The sequence below is a fragment of the Cystoisospora suis genome, assembly GCF_002600585.1.
Source record: "Cystoisospora suis strain Wien I chromosome Unknown contig_862, whole genome shotgun sequence".
Classification (NCBI taxonomy): domain Eukaryota; phylum Apicomplexa; class Conoidasida; order Eucoccidiorida; family Sarcocystidae; genus Cystoisospora; species Cystoisospora suis.
In genome coordinates, this window is record NW_027153663.1 from 1 (window position 1) to 21,306 (window position 21,306).

Here is a 21,306-nt window from a genome sequence, read left to right on the forward strand (position 1 = left end):
GGAGGAATCTTTAGACGAAAGAAGGAAAGAACAAAACAGTAGGAGTGTACCTGATTCAGCTGAGGAGAAAAGCCGTTCACGTGGCGAGGGAAGAAAGCTCTTCCTTAGTGGCCAGGTCCGGGTAACTGGGGGTTTGGTATGAATCAATAGAGACAGCAGAGGACGTGTATGGGGGTGCCTCTCTCTTGCAGAGAAGTTCCTCGATTCAAACATCGTGCTTGACGGACTGGTGACTTGCTTGTCCTTCGATGTGCTCTTCAGATCTCCTCGTTCATCACATCACCTCAGTCTTGCCGCAGAGTAAGTCCGTGCGTCGGTCGATCGTACTCACTTTCTCTCTCTTGCCATGTATGTATATATACATATGTGCACTGTATAGCCCAGTGTTAGTTTGAATACGAAGCACGCTTGGGACAAACCGAAGACAGTCGATCTCTTTGTATGCCTTGTGCCTCCGAGCATGAATCGTCTGTGTTGTTTGCCGGGGGGGTCGTGTGTATAAACTCCATGTGTGAGAGAGATAAAGAGCTGCAGGCGGATATGAGTCACACTACCCGGACACTCTAAGTGAGGAGCTTGTCTGTCCGGGTTTTTGTTCTCTATCGGTCTCTCGCTTCAATCATATTGAACCCTCCCGTAGTAGGGAGAAAGTGAAAGAGACCTCAGGAATCCACTGTAGTGTAGTGGATAGACAGATAGATTAACGATAAGTTGAAAATAGTGTGATCTTAAAACAAGCAAGTCAGTGTTCAGGTTTACCCCAGTGAAGGTTCGGGCCTTTCCGACAGACCAGGAAGAGAGATTCAATCAAACTCACACTGATTGTGAACCTTACCAGCCTTATACACCAGTCGTGCTAGGTCAACTGGCAGGGAATGCAGACGGGAGGATGTCAGGACATCCAGACGTATCTTATCTATGCCCCTGTGGTTTCTTTCTCGATCTGCGGCGTTTTTACCACTCCCTCAGAAGCTCATGGACTTCTGGTACCGCAGTCTATTCGAGGCCACCAGTACATCATGGAGAAAGAACCTCGTGTTGACCGATCGGAGAGTATCACCAGCTGCGATGTGGAATTCGGAGTTCCCTGCATTTCAGAGGATCGCTTATGATGCTATGACGTTTTCAGAACGACACAAAAACTTGCTACTACATGAGGAACCCGTCGCGGGTTGAAGCCGAGCGACCACAAGAGAACCGTACGCAACCCTCCTCCTACCCACTGTTCCCCTCGCAGGTTCGGATTCTGAACAGGGCAGAATGCTGGGCATAGCTTTCTTTGTAGACAAGTATGACTTTTTCTTCGATGTCAAGACATTGAGATCGTGAAAGAATGGTGCGGCCGCTTTCGTTCGCCCTTGGGATCTAAGGTAGCCATCTGGAGGCGCCCTTCAAGGAATAAAAGGCAAGCGGAAATGTATGCTAGAACACTCGAGTATTGTCCCCCCGACGTCTCCGGGATCTACGGATAGGATGACTCCTTACGACCAGCCTTATTAGCCCTGCAGACATGTACTGCAACAAAAGAAACTGCTGTCAATCGATAGGAACCACCGGCAGACAGTAACGTAGAAGCGGAGAAAAACAACCAACAGAAACCAGCCGTGGACACTTTGGACATAAATGTCGGCACTGCAGACCCCTAAGCTTAAAGGTGGCCTGCCTCCGAGACGGAAAATTTCAGCAACGGGATGGTGCTCCGACGCGAAGCAGAAGCCCAATTTCGCCGCACAAAAAACCCGGACCAGTTCAGAATGGTGGCTTCTAGTGAAGCCTAAGAAGAAAAACGGCGAAAAAAGTCACCGTTTTCCGAGAAACGAATTTTCATGATGAACCTCTCCGAAGAAAGCACAATAACCAAGAGAGAACGACACTGGGGCGTACCCCACTCATCATCCTACCCTTTGCGTTATTGGGAAAGCATCCCATCTATCTCGCACAATCCCTCGACAAACGAATGCCTGTTTTAACTCCTTCGCCGCATTAGCAGTTTAGCCACCGAAACCGTAGAGGGTTCTGCCTTGACGCTTCAGGGAATAGACGATGTCCATGGCAGTGACCGTCTTTCTGCGGGCGTGTTCGGTGTAGGTGACGGAATCCTTGATGATGTTCTCAAGGAAGACCTTGAGGACACCACGGATTTCCTCGTAGATCAGACCAGAAATACGCTTTACACCACCACGTCGCGCCAGACGTCTGATAGCGGGCTTGGTAATACCCTGAATGTTATCCCTCAAGACTTTACGGTGACGCTTCGCACCTCCCTTGCCCAGACCCTTGCCGCCCTTGCCTCGGCCTGACATCTTGACAACAGGAATAATACGGTTGCTAATCGTACAAAAGACGAAAGGAAACTTTACTTTCCCGCGAGGCAGCAAAAGAGTACACTCATAAATGAAGTGTGTGAGACCCTGTCCTCGGTCTGCGGACCTCCCCTTCGGTGCGTCGTCGCGCCTGCGCCGCCCTACGAGGGGGGGGAGCGGAGAAGCACCCGAAGGAAGACGGTCGGTCCTTAACACACCACTCCGGGATCAACGAGGCGGGAAGATTAGTCTTCCACCCCGCGTCTTCCCCACCACCACCAGCAACCCCTCCTAGATGATGTTGGTGTGTCCCGCGCGAGCGCACAACGGCGACTTCCCTGCGCCTTCGATCGTCATTCACATCCCTGACATGTCCATTTGGTGCAAGGCAGTCCTGGCTAGTTCCTCTAACCCTCTAGCTAGCATTGCAGAGGAAGTGGGAGGGAAAGGTGGGGGGTGGGGATAAGCGGGGAAGGGGGCCAACCCCGGTCTTACTCCTTGGCGTACCACCGGATTGTGACGCGGCCTGTTAGAAGTGAAGTGTGAAGACAACGGGACGACGGACAAACCAAACGCCTCAATGTTTTGCAATATGGAGGTGCCACTTATTGGGAACCAACTCTATGCAGTCAGGTGGCAAGAGAAGTACAACCGCTTGCCTCTGTTCCTGCGCGACAAATCAAGCAAGTTAACCTAACGAAAAGCAGTTTCTTGAATGCTGCTTTGTTCACTGGACACACGTCCGCTTGAGGAGCGGGAGTTCACTGGTAACGTTACATCTCTGTAGGTGTCTCTAAAATCAACGCTCAAACAGAATTCTGGAAGAGATTTGAGGGAATCTACTTGGCATTGGTGGTTTGCGCTCTGGCAGAGGCACCGGTCGACAAAAAGCGAGAATAGTGAAGTTAGGGGGCATGTCCGTCTTGCGGCTGCAAAAACTCCCACGGCTTGTCTTATCGTGAACGACCAAATTTCTCTTTGGGAGATGCGCCGGCCCAGGCAGCCTCTCTGGGAGGAGTGGAAAAGGCGACACGGATGTTCTTGCAGCTTTTTCAGTATCACATGAAGTCTACATGCAGATGTCCGGGCTGTCTCCGCAGTATGCGTGCATCACACTGTGCCGAAGTCACTCAGTCGGTCCGGCGAAGCTCTAAACCCAGCATCTGCGCCGGCGTAGGAATCATGGCGCCTGGTATGTCTATCAGTCAGCGTTGCTTGGTTGAATTGCACTGCAGCCTCCCCTGTACCGTGTCTTACGAGGTTATCTCTGAAAGACCCCGGAGAAACATTAAGCATTTTCCCCTTTTAGCTCTCAAGTCGGTTCGGCCTCCCCCGGGAAAGCGACGACAGAGACAGAGAAAAAACGTCGGATGTTGAACAGTGATGTGTCTGCGGAGCTGGAGACTTCCCTTCTCCCGGCTGTTTCGGAAACGTTTACGCACGTACACAAACCTGTTAGATCGCGAAATTCCACTGTTCCTGTCTCTTTCTCGGGGCCAACGTCCGCGTAGCTACCCCTTGCCGTTTTCGTAGCTATATGTGTATCATATACATACTATATAACATCGGCAGAGTCTGAGGTTCTTCGTATCTTCCTCGCCCTGTCATTGCGTACGTGCATACACCTAGAGTAGATCCGCCCTGAAACATCTTCATTTGGCCTTACAGCAGCCTAAGTGACTGACTCGAAAGTGTTTTTTGAATGCTTCGAAAGGTCGAAATCCTCACGCTACTCTTTGATCCAGCACTGCGACGTTTCTATGAGTACCTCAGGAGAATTACAGATATGCAAGCGTGTATGTATCTTCCATCTGAATGTCCTAATCAGTATTCTCTCTGATTTATGTCTTATGTAGTGTCATGCTAGACCCTTGCACTTCGCTGCGAGGTCATGACGTCAAGATCGCAGATCGTTCGTTAGGTTTTGTCCTACGACGGGGAGGTTTGTTTTTTTGCGGAGTAAACGGGCACCTCCCTAGAAGGCTCGAAAGATGGGTACAGTAACGACAGTCTCCGCTCCTGATGGCTACCCGAGAATACTGTGTACGACTGCCATGCCGCCTCCCCTGCTAGGGGTGTCTTTGCTGCTTAGCTGGACAAGGTACGAGTCCTTTCTTTTCCGTGTATCTCTGGTTCTTTGTTATATTGCATGACCCGACTATAGAAGACCGGCAGACCTCCCTCTGCTAACACACGGGCGACACGTGGACTGAACCGGGATCGGCGCTTCTCTCGAGTTTCTCGGATACATCACACAACCAGCGGATGACAGTTTCCCTACATGGGTTCCAGAGCGCTTAGCTACGCGAAAGGAACAGGATGAAAACGAAAGCTATTGTGACTGATTCTCTTAAAGTCTCTACGTACAGTCAGTTCAACGGTCTTGCATTCCCGGAAGAAATCAACATGATGAGTCTTTCCGTGCAAAGCAAGGGCCTGCTGAGTGTTGTAAAAGGAGGTGATGCGCTCCCATTAGCTACCATAGCATCAGACGAAGTTCAGTCGCTTCAAAGAAGCACCCCCTCCTTCGATATCATTGCCGGTTTTTCAATTACATGACCGGCAGTCTACACACTTCCCGTGTAGTCTCTACCTCACTTTCACTCTCACGCCCTCGTAGACTGCTAACAGGAGTGAGTGAAGGAACTTTCAAAAGCTCGGCGACAGCCTCCTCCTTGTGTCTTGATCGTTTAGGGGAGAAAGAAGCGAGGGAGACAGTGTACTTTACTGACAGTTGCGTATAGGAAGAGAAGGGAGCTGTTAGGTTCTGCTTCAAGAGGCCCACACCTTCCTACCGCCAATCCCCATGGATCTCGTGTGTCAAGGCTAGGCCTTTGTCTTTCGTCGGTCTTGGTTACTTTCCATAGGGAAGAAACTTGCGTTTCCCATGGTCTCCACATTGCAGGTGCAACCCAGCAGATCGTGTTTCCTGTTCTTTCCGCCGTCCTCTCTGAGATTCTTTGGGGGATTGTCTGTACTTTCGATTTGAGATCGACTGAAAGTTCACGATACAGCGGTGCCTCGGTATGAGAGGACCAGTTCGGATGGTAGCCATGCCCCGCGTACGTACACCGCGCTTACCCGGATGACGGAGAGGATGCTTACGCCAGCGCACAACCGGTGACGTAACGTAGCCCTTCGATACTTCTTCGTTATGCCAAAGGAATCATGTATAAGTCCATGGTCAATTAAAGATCTAAGGAAAAGATAGATTGATCAACCGACCAGAGCAATCGGTCTAGCCTCTTTCCTTGTGAAGCCCTTTCACCCCTGAATCTGTCTACAGACTCTATATACATACGCATACTAATCTCACTACAGATAAAGATTCTCTTTACATCTATTTGATGTATATATATATATATATATCTATGTATTCCCCTGAACTCTCTCTAACCGTATATACACGCATACCAGCGCTTCTCTCTTACCGTGTCGCGGCAGTAAGCCTGCTTATGTACATTTCTACGTGCCAGCAGGAGACTTCTCTCCATTGGTAAGAATCTGTCTCTTCTCTTTTCTCAGGAATAGCAATCGCGATCTTTACACGTAAAAAGCAAGATCCTCTGCAAAAGAGTTGTATTGAACCACTGCATTCATCCACACATCGGAATTTCCCAACTTGCTTCCTCCCTCTTATCCGCTTCTATACAGTCCATCCTACTTCTGTTCTCCCATACAAATGGACTACATAAGTTGAACTCCTCGGAGATTCGGAGAAACTAGAGGTAGTTCCCATGAGAAAGACTTGCACCTGCCATTTCAATGCACTTTCTCGTTTTCTCCTCCTTCAACTTTCGTGTGTCCGTACACCTCGTCATAGATATCTCTTCTAACCGAAAGAATCTCTTTCTCAAGCTTCTTATGTATTTCTTAAGACAGAAAAACTATCTCAAACAAGTTCATTCGAAAAAGATTACTCGGGCATTGCCTTTTCTTCTTTTTTACCTCTCGCTCATCTTTCTCATCTACCTTCTTTTCATCTCCTCCGTTGTCTCCACTGCCCTCTCAACTGGGGGATTTTCTGAGAAGAAGCATTCACTATATATACGCCAAAGACTCCCTCTTTATCTCAGTGACAAGGTCTTCTACTTATATACAGAGAGAATTTCGTTGGACACCTCAGGAAACAGACACCCAGCCAAGTCGGGCCATGACGTCCCTCTCTCTCTTTCTCTCTTTCCACACAGAGAAAGACAGGATAGGACCGATGGAAGTAAATAGAAGAGAGAAGATATGAAAGACAAGAAGACTGAAAGTGACAGAGAAGAAGAAGAAGAAAAGACAGCATAGAAGGAAAGTGCGATAGTGTTCCCGACCGAAAGGGAAGAAAGTCCTCAACTTTCTTCCCCCCAGCGTGCGATATGAGTCAAACAAGGAGGGGGTTCTTTCTTTTCTTTTCTCTCATCAGAGATTAGAATCTTTTGTCTGGTGTTTATTCTTCTTCTTTTTCATTCGATCTATACTTGAAGTTAAAGTAGCATCGATCATCTTGCCTGAGGGACTATGGAGCCATGCACTAAAGGAAGTCACTTGTCGACAAGAAGAAGAAGGTAAGGTCGTTTCCGGAGCTTCTTTCTTTCCTATTAAGCCTGCATGTCGCTCTTCTCTCTTCGGTCTACACGAAACAAAGAAAGAGGAAAAGGAAGACTTTCCAAAGTTTCTTTCTAAGGTTGAAGGAATAGAATCTTCTTGTGAGAGAAAAGACGCCGAGAAGTCGGAGAAGAGACAGAGAGAAGAAATACACTATGGATATGTGTCTATGAAAGAGAGAAATTGAAGAGTAACTTTGATCAATGAGAAGGGAAGAGAAAAGAGAAAGAAAAGTATAACGGTTCCTTATCCGTATGCATGAAGTGTCCATACACTCAAAGAAGTCTTTGAGGAGACGACGATGATGGAGAGGGGGGGAAGGAATGCGCGGGCAGAGGAGATAGCAGTAGATTTCTTCATGACGAAGCAAATGAAGAGCTTTGCGGCGACAATAGGCGAAAAAGAAAGAAAACATGGAAGAAAACTCTACAAGAAGGCGAGGTCAACAAAGTCGCGATGCCTCCGTGGACAGATCGATGAGATCCTTCTTCACGATTTCTATCCATAACAAGCCTACTTACTCAGTGTATCTCTATTCATCCCTGCACATCTATATATACATATCTATGTGGGTAGATATATATCTCCCTCCCTACACACAGTGTACAGATACATGCACAGAAGATATACATACATCATTCAAGGACGTTAAGATAAATCATACAAGAATCAGAGACGTAGCACGAAGACTTACGTGAAGTCGTCTCGAAGAGGTGAAGAGAAAAGGGTCTCCTTGCGGCCATGACTTCGAAGATGAAAAGGCCCTCTCCCTTCGTCTTCTTCTGTCGGTGGGCTTTCTGCTATTCCTTTTCTCTCCTGTCCTTCCTTTCTTTCTCCTACTCGATCCTTACTATACGGTAAAAGTGACGTTCCTATTGTTCTTTCTTCTTCCCGTTGTAGATCTTCTTCTACTTGCTGCCTGAACTCTCTATCGTTCATAAAACAAGAAGAAATGGCTCCGACCTCTCTTGAAGAAGATGAAGAGGCTCCGAAAGAAGAGAAAGGAGACAACGGGGAACTTTGAGTGAGGTATGTCTGATCTCTTTTACTGATTAGAAGAGAATGAGGAGAAGAAGAAGAGCTGAAAGGCAGCATGACTTTGCTTTGAGAAACCATCTTGAACGAGGAAGAGGAGGACGAAGAAGAGGGACACGATCCGTCAATACACTGCGAAGAAGACGGCTGCATAGGTGCTACCCCTTCTACCTCTTCCTCCTGATCTTCTTCTTTTTCCTCTCTTCTCTCTCGAACTTCAGTAGAATGACGAGAGAATCTTTCTTGTCTCAGACCTCCCCCTTTTGCTTGCTGTGATGGATCACCCAGGAAATTTCTTCTTTCTTCTTCTTGTTCTCCTCTCCATGCAAGACCTGTCCTTGTCATAAGAGGAGATGAACGTGATCCTTCTGCGTGAAGAGAAGCCTTCTGCGGAGCCTGATATTTCTCTGTACAGACATCTTGGCGTCGATCCAAGGGAGAGATGGACGATAGGGAAGGGAGGAAAGGAGAAGGAGAAGAAGCGATGCAGTTTTCACTCAAGAAAGAAGAGCCATCATGACTTTCTTCTCGATTAACCGCTGAAGCAGCTACACCTGCAGGGTTGATCCCTAAAGAGAGCTGATCCGTGTAAGATATCTGAGAATAACTAAGTGAGTCTTTTAATGGTGCTGAGCTTACATGACGACTATCTGTATGAGGGAGAAAGGCTTCTCTTAATGGTATCAGTGATTCTTCAGGTGTATATACACTCCGACGACCGTTCTTTCTTTGTGAATTCGACATCTGTAGGAGATCTGTTCCTTCATATCCGACATTCCGTCTCCTTGCTTCTTCTGACAACAGTCCTTCTAAACTCTTTTCTCCTCGAAATTCTCTTGCGTCTCTTGTTATCGATCTTTGTCTCTCTTCTTCTTCTTCTCTTTGTCCTCTCTTGTCCAACGCTTCTTTATCTAAGCTTACTTCTTCATTAGCGCTGAATTCTCCTTCTCTTCTTTCTTCTCTTGTTTCTTTCTTACCATCCTCTTGAAAGGAAGAAATCTTCTCGACCCATGTTGTCTCGTCTCCTTCGTCATCACATCCACTCTTCCTCATCTTTCTTTCGTGCTCTTTTTCAAGTGTATCTACACCCCGGTGACCACCACTTTCACCCGTACCTCTTCCTCTTCTTTCACCGTGACTAGCATCTAGAGGCAAACCTAAAAACTGTAAAGACGCAACGTTAAGAGAAAGACTTTGTGAAGATTCTTTCATCGGCTTCGATTCGGGAGCGACACGACGATTCTCCAGAGATTGATATGTAGAAGAAGAGGAACTATCACGGAGAAAAAGAGAGTTCCGTCCACACTTTTCTCCTTCTTCCTCTGTCTCTTCCTCTCTTTCTTTACTTTTGCCTGCTGTCTCAGGTGTGAGAAGCTCATCAGGTAGTATAGTATCAGGGGGGTTGACGAGTGTCTTACTGTTGAGTAAAGAAACTGCCGAGAGGGAAGGAGGATGCCCTATCATCTGCTTTCTTCTTGTATCTTGTTTTATCGAGCATGAAGAAAGATTCTTTCCTATCCTCGCAGAGTTATAAGAAGAAAGAGAAGATGAAATTTCTTCCCGACTACTTCGGTGCTTTTCCTCGGTTGTCTGCATGCACCTCTTACGTTCTTGCATAGCTGCTAATCCTGTGAGAAGAGGGAAAGCAGACTCTTCTTCTTCCTCCTCTTTCTTAGACGATCGGCCCATAGAAGTCGAGGTGGTACTTGGAAGGCTTTGAAAGGCGAAAGAAGAAGACTGAGAGGCTAAAGGAACTTCTGAACGTCTTCCTGCTACAGAAGAAAAGAAGGAAGAAGAAAAGGGAGATGATGATAGAGGCTCTCCCGAAGGAGTGAGACCTGGATGGAGGCGGGTGTTGGTAGTATGAGGAAGAGAAGATCTCTCATGAAGTCGATCTGTGATATGGCGAAGAGGATAGGAAGAGGGGAGTCCTTCTAGACATGTATCAAGATGGCTTTCTATCTTTTCTTCCTTCTCTTGAGTAGAAACATTCATAGAAGAAGATTTTCTTCTGAGTTTCTTTCTTCTCTTTCTCTTTGGCTCGTCGTCGTCTTCTTCTTCTTCATCTTCGTCTCTCTCTCGTGCTTCTTGCTGTCCTTCTATATTCTCCATCGTACCAGTAAGGAGAGATATAGAGTTGATACGAAGATGTGAGTTGACGGCCCTTCTTTCTTTCCCTTGATTCATGTCTTTGGAATGACTGACTTGTGAGAGAGTAGAAGAAGATGAAGATGCAGAAAAGGAGATATACTTTGATACAGAAGAAGCAAGACCAAGAGAGAGAGATGGATCTTGTGTATCATATGCATGAACCCTTCCGAGTCTGCCTTTCTTCACATCTTCGTCAGTATTCAAATGAGAAATAGACAGACACTCTTGTTCTAGACCTTTCTCTTCATTCTTTTTCTCACATCCTTTCTCTTCTTCTTCTTTTCTTCTTCTATGATCGTACAAGAGATCTCTCCCGGTGAAACTAGATTCCATGAGCTCCTTCCCCATATAAGAAGAAGTCTCACCCTCCTCTCTATAGGAGCTACTTCTAGTGTGAGAGAAGCTTCTCTTTGCTTCTACGTTTGGATGAGAAGAATGAGAAGAGAGACGGCTTTCATGAAGTCTCGCAAGGTTATTCGAGAGAGCGAGAGACGTTGCAATGGAAGGACAAGATGAAGACGACGACGAAGAAGAAGATGATTCATTCAGAAAGAGTTGGGCGGCTGAGTCTGAGAAAGAAGTTCTCTGAGAACGAGAGACAGAAAGATCGAGAGAAAGAACAAAAAGGATAAAGAAAAGGAGGAAGTACAAGAAAGGATCAACGCATGTGTAGGTTGCGAGAAGACCCATGCGAATACAAGTGTAGAAAGATATCAATCAGCCTCGCAAAAAGTTGAACTAGAGAGAGGATGCACATACAGACAAAACACATCAATAGAGACAGATCTCAAAGAAATCAAATAGACAGACTCTATTATACGCATATATGTGGCATAGGAGAAGGCTGATAAGAGGGAGAGAAAAGATGGGAAGCAGGGGCGGGGTGGCCACCCTTCAAAGAAAAGACACTTTTCTTTGGATTGAGTCTCTCTATTTCTCATCTACGTACTAGACAAATACACCTTACAGCTTCACGGAGCGCTTGTCGATTCTTCCTTCCTTTCTTTCGTTCTCTCTTGAGGGGGCCGCATGCCACGACCCACAGAGTGTACATACACTGGAAAGAGACTAGTGTCACGAAGGGAGAATATACAGCTGTTAGCCGGGAGCTACACATATGTATAAGAGTATGAGGAGAAAGTCAATGTTGTATGTAGGAGTACCTTTACACTCCAGCGCTCATGGAAGTTCTTCTCATCGTTCATCATATCAGAGGGAACCTCCATAGAAGACCCAGGATGAAGACTTGTAGAACCTATCATGGAGGAAGATCCCTCCTCTCCCTTGTTGTTCTGCTTCTTCTCATTGCTATCTCCACCTACACCTCCACTCTTTCTTCTGAAGAATACAGACCTGTCTCGGTTCTCTTGTTCTTCATCTCTCCCCAAAGAGGCATGAGTCGTCGAGGGCTTGCGTGCGTCCGGAGTCGTAAAGAGAAGATTCTCCTTCTCGCCTCCTTCTCGAGTCACCTATGTGCATGTACACACAAGAATAGCAAAGTATATACATATGTATATCTAGATATATACACATGTATTTACATATGTATGTGTATGACTAAATTTCAGACTCGAACTGGAAAGCAAGACGAGGGTATACATACATAGACATAGACCTATCTATCTCACGTTGTGGTCAACGGTATGTCTCTCTTTCCGAACATATGTATGCGCACATGTAGATAGGAGATTCTTAATAGATGATGATATGAGGATGCCTAGTGTAGAGTAGGAGACACGTATACTTGACGGCTTTACATTACGACAGCCTACAGAACAAAAACGTCGAGATAACACCTCTATCGCCCTTCTGGCTCAATGCTAATGAGACATTCATATGGATGTTCACTCGATCTATCTATATCTAGGTGGAGAATTAGATAGATAGAAATCTGACAGTGGAGGAAGAGAGAGAAGGAGAGACAGCAGAAACAGGCAGCGTGGGTGAAGAAGAGCTTCTCTCAGCTGAGAAGATCTTTGAGATTCATGAGAATGTCGATGAAGAGAAAGGCGAAAGATCGGTGAAAAGAAAAGATAACGACAAAAGAAGAAGGAAGCGTTAGGAGAGTTTTCTCTTTGTATGACTTCCTCCTGTCAATGCTTGGTCAACGCTTATATTCCTATCCTCGTACATCATACACATATACACAAAGATACATATATATATATATACATAGGTATATAGAGAACTGCAGGATGAGTGTACACCTGAAAAGAACTATGGCTCCTCCTGAGATACACGAATAAAGACCAGGCATTAAGAGATGTTCTTTCTTCACTACGATCTGTGGAGATGTCGAAGACTTGAGAGAAAGAGTCAACTAGAAGAAAGAAATGAAGACCTATCCATCTAGGTGTACGTCTCTTCAAACACATGCCTAGTGCACGAGAAACTGTTTCTTATCATCCAGAGGAGACAAGCTGAGCTCGCACTCCATGTGTTAAAGCTATGACTGCTTGACTAAGAAGTCTTCAACTTCTTTCTCGTTCATCTTCTTCCTTCTCTCCCTCGTTGATAGCGCTGGTATCTAAGCCGCTTCTATCTCTGGCTCACCACGTGATCTCTCTCCAATACCCCCTCTGCGGAGAACGAAGAAGGATATCCTTTCGAAGACAGCAGAGGTGGCCTATGAGAGATGAGAGAAGAAGAGGCAAAGAATGTCGATGAGGTTTCGGCATATTCTTCCATCATATTGGGCGTTATTCTTCTTCCTGGCTTTCTCTCTTTCTCCTTAACAAGACTAACATGACACGTCGCCGGAATGTCTCTACGACACATGCGTTTCGCCGGTCTCTCTTCTTCATCTTCATCTTCTTCCTTTCCTTCTCCACTCTCGACAAGGAAAACATTCTTCTTCTTCTTCGTCTTCTCCTCTTCCCCTTCAAACCATCCTGTCACTGCAATTTCGTGAGCCAGTTGTCCTGTTGAAAAGATTTGACGCGCTGACTCTTCTTCCGTCGATCCAGTCGACCGGTGTCCTTCTTCTTCTTCTCTTCTTCTTGTTTCTTCTTCTCCTCTTGAATCAACTTCTCTTCCGTCTTCTCTTTCGCGTCTTTCTTCTCTGAGAAAAGACATATCGTGTTTTCTCGGCGCGGAGATCTTTCCCCCACGTTGTTTCAATTGAAAGTTTTCTTTCGTTCTTTCTCGATGACATCTCGCATTGGGGCCTACACTTCTCTTAGCAAAATTCCTTGTTCCTTCTTCTCCTGTTACAGTAGACAGGTGAGTTTTCCGCATCAATCTCTCCCTCTTACCTTTCTCATCTTCTTCTTTGTCTTTCGGTTCCTTTTTCTTCCCCTCCTGGCCTTCTCGATCATCTCGAGAGATTTCCTGAGTAGGCATAAAACTCATTGACGTTCTATAGGGGTTAAGGCTCGTAGTATCTGCTGTGGGTGTCCTAGGTGTCGACGTGTCTGCATGATGAGAAGAGGAACTTCCCTTGCTTAAGCCGAGAGAGAGGTAAGACATAATGGTAGAGACACTATCTTTTAATCCAGAGATAAAAGAAGAGGAAGAAGAGTGCCTACAAGAAGAGGGAGAAGATGGAGATGCAAGAGGGCCATCTCCTTCATTCTCTTCTTCTTTTCCGTCTTTCTCTTCATTTCTTCTCTCCGCTATCTTTCTATCCACAGAGGGAGAAAGAACTTCATCTGCTCTATGCGTGTAGGCTGGGAAGAATGGAGTTGATCGACTGTCTCTGGTAGTCGCTTCTTCTACTAAACCGGTCTTCTTTTCCATCTTCTTCTTCTTCAGCAATATCTCTTCATTCTTATGTTCTCTCGGGAAGAGAGATATATCCTTTCCTAGATATCGTCTTCGTCCTACATCATGTGTAATCGAAGAGACTTCTCTCGAGGAGCACAAGGAGAAGGATGACGTAGAGGAAGAGAGACGAGATAGTTGGGATTTTGAAAGCAGAGCTGATGCTTTTTCTTCCTCTTCTTTCTTTTCTGATTCTCCTGTTCCTTTCTTGCGATAGAGTGCCTGAGAGACGGCTTGCTGTTTCCCTAATGAAGAGAAGAATGAAGAGTCCGAAGACGATGGATCTGACGAACCCAGGAAAGGGAAAGAACGCGAAGATGATATGGACGACGAGGAGGAGGAGGGCGGCTGTGTGTGAGAAGGAAGTGAGAGGCCTGTTAGTTTGCTTTGAGAAGAAGAAGAGGAAGAGAGAGAAGATTCTTTTCGAGCGGCGGAAGGAAAAGGAAAGGGATAAGCTGCTCGGACATTCGTATGTAGTATAGCTTCAGGAGAGACCATAGCAGATTTGAATGGGAGACAAGAAGGGGGAGATGAAGAAGATGAAGATCTAGAAAAAGAAGAAGATGAAGTTACTGAAGACGTCGGAAGAGCTGTCGTCTCTCGAGGATGAGCAGAGACAGCAGCAGAGAAATAGGAACTCGAAGCCTGTGGGAAGATGGACTTCCCCTTTAAATCTCTTGTGGATGCCGCTGAAGGTCTTACAACAGTCGCATCTATTGGATCAGAAGAGGGTAACGGGTGAAGAGTTGCTGTCTTCTCAAAGAGTTTCTTAGAGCTACAGGGATGAATAGAAGAGCCTATACATGACGGGGCTGGCTGAGTAGGGGTTGAAGTCATAGCAGTAGTAGGAGTCGTATTCGATGAGAAGGAGGAGGAGGAGGAAGGGTGAAGAGAAGGAAGTCTAGATTTTCTTGATGCCGTATGGAGATCTACCTTTGATGTGATGGATGGTGAGATGCAAGAAGACTTTACTAGAGACTGGCTAGGTTGTCGAGAATTGCTGAGAAGTTTGTGGGCAGGGTAAGACAGAGATGTAGACTTAGGTCTACTACGCTGTATAGAGGAAGACGAGGACGGAGGAAGAGAAGAAGATTCTTCTCCTACTGTACCAGAGTCTGTAAGGAGCTTTCTTTCTGAAGACTGACTCCGACTGCGGATAGCTTCCCTTCTTAAACGAGATGCTCGAGTTTCTCTAGGAAAGGTCATCTCGCCTTGACCTTTCTTACGACTCGTCTTGGTATCGCGCTGAAGAGAAGAAGAAGAACGTAAAGAAGATAAGGAAGGAGACCTAGGAACGGTAGTCGTCGTCGTTGTAGTGGTTGCAGTAGTCGTAGTCCCTGTGGCGTTATGACCTTGAGAAACAAGAGATCTTGGGGCTGAACTGCTTGTTGTTATAGTTGCAGGTGTATGTACACTGCCTCCACAAGAGGAAAGCATCACACCGGTGATAGTAGAAGAAGATAACGAGGATGTTCTCAGGTTCTTGTCTCTCTCTCCTAGAGTGATGCTATGATGACTTCCTTCGGAGAGGCTTACTTTCCTCGGAAGAGGAGGTCTCCTACTTTTCTGCAGATCTCTGGGTTTGACAGGAGGGCAAGAAGGAAGGGCACCCGGTGTGGAGACGGTAGAAGAGAGACAGGATGCCAAAGGTCTCCGAGCGGAGACAGGCAGAGGGTGAGAGATTTTACTAGGGGTCGTTTTACTACCATTGTTACTTGTATTCTGCGGTAACAAATGATAAGAAGATCTCAAGGAAGAAGTTTTAGTTGCTACGGGAATCGAGGTGCTTGGATGATCAAAGATATGACTTGAAAGATTGCGATGACGGTTGGCTTCTCTTTCTGTCCTAAGCCCCTCCATGATGAGAAAGAGGGGGGAAGGAGAGAGTCTTGAAAAGGACGGAGAAGACAGGACAGAGTGAATCCAAAAAAGAAGAAAAGAACGAAGCCACAAGGAGAGAAAAAAAGGACTTGTTATGGTGACTTCCTTCTGCCGTCTTTTAGCAAGGATGTCGAGAAGACAGTCAGCTGAGAGTAGGGATAAGACGAACTATTCAATCCCTCTGATAGCAATAGAGACTGTGAGAGAAAGCGCACGGGAGAGAGGATCTTCTCCTTTGGTATAAGGCTGGTTAACACCCATCATCATTCTGTCGCAGAGCCGTGAGATGAAACAGCAGGAAAGAAAAGCTCTTTCAGTGGCTCTGCAGATGCTTGAATAAAAACGGTGAAGATTTTGATTTGTCGTGGATGGGATAATTCGACGAAGATTTCCAGTAGAAGAGAAGGAGGGAAGATAGAAGAGGCAATAGCAAGAAGAGGCAAAACAATACCACTGACCTATGTCGTGTAGACTCTTGTTAATCGAGGTCCTTCTACTGGTTGCCGTGTGTATTGCTCTTTCTCTCACTTTTTCTACGGAAGTTGTTTCACGTCAAAGTATTCGGAAGACATGAAGTATGTGAAGGGACATCGGTGTCAGGGGGATTGATCTCCTTGAACCAGCAACCTAGAGGAGGCGGTGTCCGCTAATGAGAAGAAGTGAGAGATCGACCGACGACCATTCTCGGAGAGGTTCACAAAGTGGCTGACCTCTGTAGACCACCTAGAGACTTGATGGTGATGGGTTGCATCTACTTAGTAACTAGAAACAATACTGAGCTGCATCTTCCACGCGACACAAGGAAAAAAGTCTGCTAGGCAAAACTTGAAGAGGTGAACGAAGGTTTCAGGCATCCAGTGCCATTCTGTTTCTCAGGCCATCACAGGGCCTGTGACAGACGTCCTGAATGCCGCGAACTTTGGGCAGGGGCGGCGTTGTTTTTCTCCTTCTCGGACCACTTCTTTTCGGCAAGTGGCGTGCTGACAGCTCCTCTGGGAACTTGCAGCTAAGGAGATATAGAAAAGGAGAGTTAGACGAGACGGACGCACAAGTACTGAATCAGGCGAATGAATGGATACAAGACGGGAAGAAGTCTCGGAGAAACGCAACTAGAGGCTGCGAGCAGAGCATGTCGAATCGCAGACCCACACACGGAATCGACTGCAGCTGGAGACACACAAGAGAGGAATTACAAGCGATTGCCCGAGGGGACCCCGAAGAACGAAAGATACTCAAGGCACGAACCTTCGAACGGACTCACATGCAGATGAGAAAACGTGAGAATCTCAGGGAGGGGAGCAGAAATGGAACACAGGATGTCGCGATGCTGAGTGGCCTGTGTAGGCCTCTTCATGCTAATGACTTGACAAACTATCGAAGACACACCGACAGCAAAGAAAAACTCACTCGAGAACATCTGGGAGGTACCATTATGCTTCATAATTCGCTGGTTTTCCATGGCTAGCAAGCTGTGCAAGACACTGACCCCTCGATGTTCATCTTCATTTATCCCCTTCCTCCCGCGGTGGCGTTGATTCACACCCGGAAGCACCTCCCACCACTCCCCATCTACCCGCCTCTCCGGTAGGAGAGACTATGTGTCGGTGAACCCAGCGGAGATAGCTATAGACCCTCAAGGAGAATAGACTGGGAATATCTATTTGAAAAAACCCTAAACACTACAGCTCCCGAGTGGCTTCGCTAGTCCAACGCCTGCTCAGTTGTGGGACAACCACGGACTGTTGCGAGCCTGAACTGTCGCGGCGGAGATAGCAGAGCATGGTGAACCTTGTGGCAGTCGCTGCGGGTTTGGGCACATCGGTGCCTGTTCGAGAGCTTGGCCTGAACTGTTACCACAACTGTCACATCCTACTGTTGCACTATAACACGAATCGCTCTTGACGTCTGAAGCTTCCGTACTCCTCTTCAAGTTTTGCCTAGCAGCCTTTTCTTCTCGTGTCGCGTGGAAGACGCAGCTTAATAATCTTTCTGTTTTAAAGTAAATTCAACCCATCACAACCACGTCTCGAGCTGGTCTACTGGGGTCAGTCTCTCCTTAGACCTCTCTCTCTCCGAGAACGAACGATCTCTCCTGTCCCTTAATTAGCGGACACGGCCTCCTCCGTTCGCTGGTTCAAGGGGATCAATCCCCTGACGATCTCCTTTCGCGTATCATGTCTTTCAAATACTTGGAATGGGAAATGACTTTGTTGGAGAAAGTGAGAGAAAGAGCAACACAGTCTTCATCAGACGGAGAGAACACTTAGTCTCATGATTACACGCAACTGACTGTATTTCGGCTTGCTGAAAAACGAGAGAACGGCACAACACATGTTACAGAGAGTAGCGACGAGAGCGATGCAACATCGTCCTGCCCCCCTTCTCTGTCTCCGTGATATGCGACGACCAAGCCAAATCTCAAACTCGGCTCAAGAGCTCTCTCCAAACTTCCACCCGTCGGCGACGCCACGGAGGGAGCTCGGGCTCAACCCTTGGTTCTTCGGCAGTGTCATCTCGACTTCTTTTCCGAGGTGAGACTGTAGAGGAAGCGCGGGTCGAGATCATGGCCCCTTCGTCAGAAACCAGCGGTGTCCCGGCCACTGGATCCAGCGCTTCGGCACGTCCAGGGGGAGTGTATCTCACTGTTGATATTCCAGTATGCTTTTCCACGTAAACCTTTCCTCCAATCCACCTTTTCGCAGGCTTCATCAGACCGTTGATACCTCTCGACACTGGGTGGTCTTCGGGGCGTCCTCTGTGTGCTTGCAGGCGTGGATCGGGTGCGGGTTTCGGCAGAGTTCTGAAAACCACTATTCCATGAGCCGCGGCTAACCGCCTGCTTTCTCTGAAGTCGGTGAGTATTCGACCTTTTTTCGACGACTTTGACAACTCCTCTCGACTCTCGGGAACACCTCGGGGCGGCGACGGTACCTGAGTTCGCTTCGTGGTGGCTTGTGAACGTCTTGAGTTACCCCCTTCCGTTTCTTGTCTTGGTTGGACCTGCCTCTCGCTCTCTACGCGCCTCAGCAGCACCGCTACTCTTTGTTGGAGCTCCGCATTACGCTTTAGCAGCTCATCCACTCTTGATGATCTGGTCGAAGGGGCGTTTCGGAGTGGTGGTGCCGATGCGCGCGAAGCAAATGAGCCGCTACTTGACGCACCGGTCTTATTCTCCTTCGTGAGTTTTCCGAGGACTGCAGGAGGGACCACCGCAAGGTTTTCTTGGAGGAGGGTGAACTCTTTGATGGCTGTCTGGGTCTCCCAACCGGTCTCCATAGCCCTGTTTGCTTTCCGCAAAGATGTCCTGAGTTCCTGCAGACGGTTCGCTCTCCACTCCGGAGATTCTTGGTCTTCCTCGGCTTTGATCTGGCGTTCTTTCTTGAGCGCCTGATCTGGGGCAGTCCCCTCCTCAGACTTCGGACCGTTCTCGTACATTAGGCCTGGTCCTCGTAAAAGACCGCTGGAGCGCGGTTGTCCTGTTACTTCCATGATTGGTAAAAGGCACACACTGCTTGGTGAAACTAGAGAAATAAGTGCACCAAACCAACTCGCACAAACAGAACGTCTGGCTAAGGTCAATATGTGAAAATGCACTATTTAGTTCAGTGTCTCCGTCACTCTCAGAACAACAGTCACGCTGAGAGAATCGCACAAGTTTCGAGGAAAATACGACAGGGAATAGGGGTCCACCCAGGATGAACTGATTGGATCTACCCCTTCACGGAAGCATATTGGAAGCGGTTCAGAAGTTGTTGGAGCTAGAGATTTAAACACAGAATGACCTTCAAAGAGACTCGGTATATAGACATAGAAAGAAATTCTTCGAACACGAAAACATCGACGGGTGCGAACCCACATGGTATAGGAGCTCCGAGACACGGCATCAACACCCACCTTCTTAACGGCAATCCGTGCAAGAGCAGAGTTGAGGGCTTTCTCTCGGGAGACAAGACAGTGACATCGAGGCAAAGAGCGATCGAGGCGCCCGGTGTGCTCGTGTTGTCTTGACGGTCTCTCCTTGTCTGGATTGAAGGGATCGAAGTCTTGAGAAAGTGAGATCGAGTCAGTACTGGGGCCGCTCGAAAGGCGCACCACTGCAAAAGAAACTGTTTTGAGGTAGGTTGACACACTCGTCTGGCTAGCACTGCGCCTAGACGCGCGTGCTGGACAATTATTCATGCTCGAACACAGAAGCTCGTTCATATCGTGGGCTGCTGTAGCTGTCAAGGAGCCAATGATCTAGCTCCCTCTCGCATTCGCTATATCTACGGTCTGCCTACCCAACAAATGACAGAAACAGCCACGCTGGGAGTTGATTGTCTTGCACTGCACAAACCCGGGATAAGTTGGCTTTTTGGCCGAGACCAGTGGACCGGCGCACTGGCCTGACCCGCCCGGTGTTAGTGGCTGTCACGGAGTACCTAGAACACGCGCGGAGTATTTTCGACTACTAGCGGGCAAATCAACTACACCTTGTGTGACGCCTGGGCGTGTTTTTACCCACAAACTTCATTGTCACTGCTCACACGCTATGTCGACTTGCGCCCTGGCCAATCGGGACTCGATGTCCATTTAAGTTCTTGTTTAGGTTGCTTTCCTAGAGTGGATTCCTAGCTACTGATATCACTCATGTCGGGGCATACCGGTAGCGCAGCTAAACTCGTTAGCAGTCCAGTGCTTCTGCTTGTCGTGTTGGGAATGATACCCGGCAGAGAGTTGCCGCGTCATTCCTGGTAATAGTCAAATGGCTTCACAGTATATCCACGGCGAGCACCAAGCCCGTCAATAGAGAAGCGATTTGGCAAAACTTCTGACAGCGCTTCTCGGGAACTTCGTGTTCACTTGTAAGCGGCGATCGTTACACTGAAGCAGGCAGTCTTCGCTCTCTTCCATCCAAGGGTTCTCTTTGGGCGCTTCGTGAATCCTACTAGCGCCGTTGGAACAACTATTCGTCGTACCGCATCTCGGAGATTGCGATTCCCGATCTCTCTCAGGTGGAAGTCGCTCACCTTCAATGGTAGTATAGACTCAGAGCTTGTGACCTTGGACTCAGACGANNAGAAAAAAACGTCGCTCTGTTTCGAAACAGGGACAGAGACGATCAGGGAGTTCCGTAGATGGGCCGTCATAAAGCCCTGCCACATGGCCCCCCCGGTGGCTTATTTATATTGATGAGCTCCCTGCTACACGTGAAAGCCGAAGATGCTTATACTTCGTAACACGTTCAGTTCTGAACACTCAGAATTTCAGCATCCCTATGTATCTGTCCCAGCATGGGTGATGAAGCAGTAGTTTGGGATTCTGTACGGGGAGAAAGCGACCCCAGTTACATCTGGAAGCCGAGTCCCGCTCGGCCAGGGGGGAGACCAGGAAACCCTGCAGGCGGACACCGAGAGAAAAAGAAATACTTATAATTTATTGTATAACTGTCAGACCGCTTTCTTCCGGGAGCTCTTGCCTCGCGGGCACGACCTCTAGACCAGAGGAGACTAAGGGGGTTAAAAGCTTGTCTATCTTCTCACCGTTTCTCAGAGATATGCCATGTAGACGGGCATCTGTACGCGCAAAGGTGAGAGGGCGG

At 47.5% G+C, this 21,306-nt stretch overlaps 3 protein-coding genes across 3 annotated transcripts; 1 reads left to right on the forward strand and 2 right to left on the reverse strand.

The window, feature by feature from the left end:
* Window positions 1-1,836: 1,836 nt before the first annotated feature.
* Window positions 1,837-2,395, reverse strand: CSUI_002060 (histone h4). The gene has a single exon (XM_068062262.1). It carries the CDS (start codon window positions 2,301-2,303, stop codon window positions 1,992-1,994), a length of 312 nt encoding a protein of 103 aa, XP_067925760.1. The 5' UTR covers window positions 2,304-2,395; the 3' UTR covers window positions 1,837-1,991.
* Window positions 2,396-5,934: 3,539 nt separating this feature from the next.
* On the reverse strand, window positions 5,935-17,181 carry CSUI_002061 (uncharacterized protein). Its single transcript, XM_068062263.1, has 4 exons — window positions 12,636-17,181; window positions 11,246-11,551; window positions 7,591-10,667; window positions 5,935-6,921 (listed from the first exon to the last, which is right to left on the reverse strand). The coding sequence occupies exons 1-4, from the start codon at window positions 15,702-15,704 to the stop codon at window positions 6,711-6,713; spliced, it is 6,663 nt and encodes a 2,220-aa protein (XP_067925761.1). The 5' UTR covers window positions 15,705-17,181; the 3' UTR covers window positions 5,935-6,710.
* Window positions 17,182-17,401: 220 nt separating this feature from the next.
* Window positions 17,402-19,084, forward strand: CSUI_002062 (uncharacterized protein). Its single transcript, XM_068062264.1, has one exon. The coding sequence runs from the start codon at window positions 18,057-18,059 to the stop codon at window positions 18,258-18,260; it is 204 nt and encodes a 67-aa protein (XP_067925762.1). The 5' UTR covers window positions 17,402-18,056; the 3' UTR covers window positions 18,261-19,084.
* The last annotated feature ends 2,222 nt before the right edge of the window (window positions 19,085-21,306 follow it).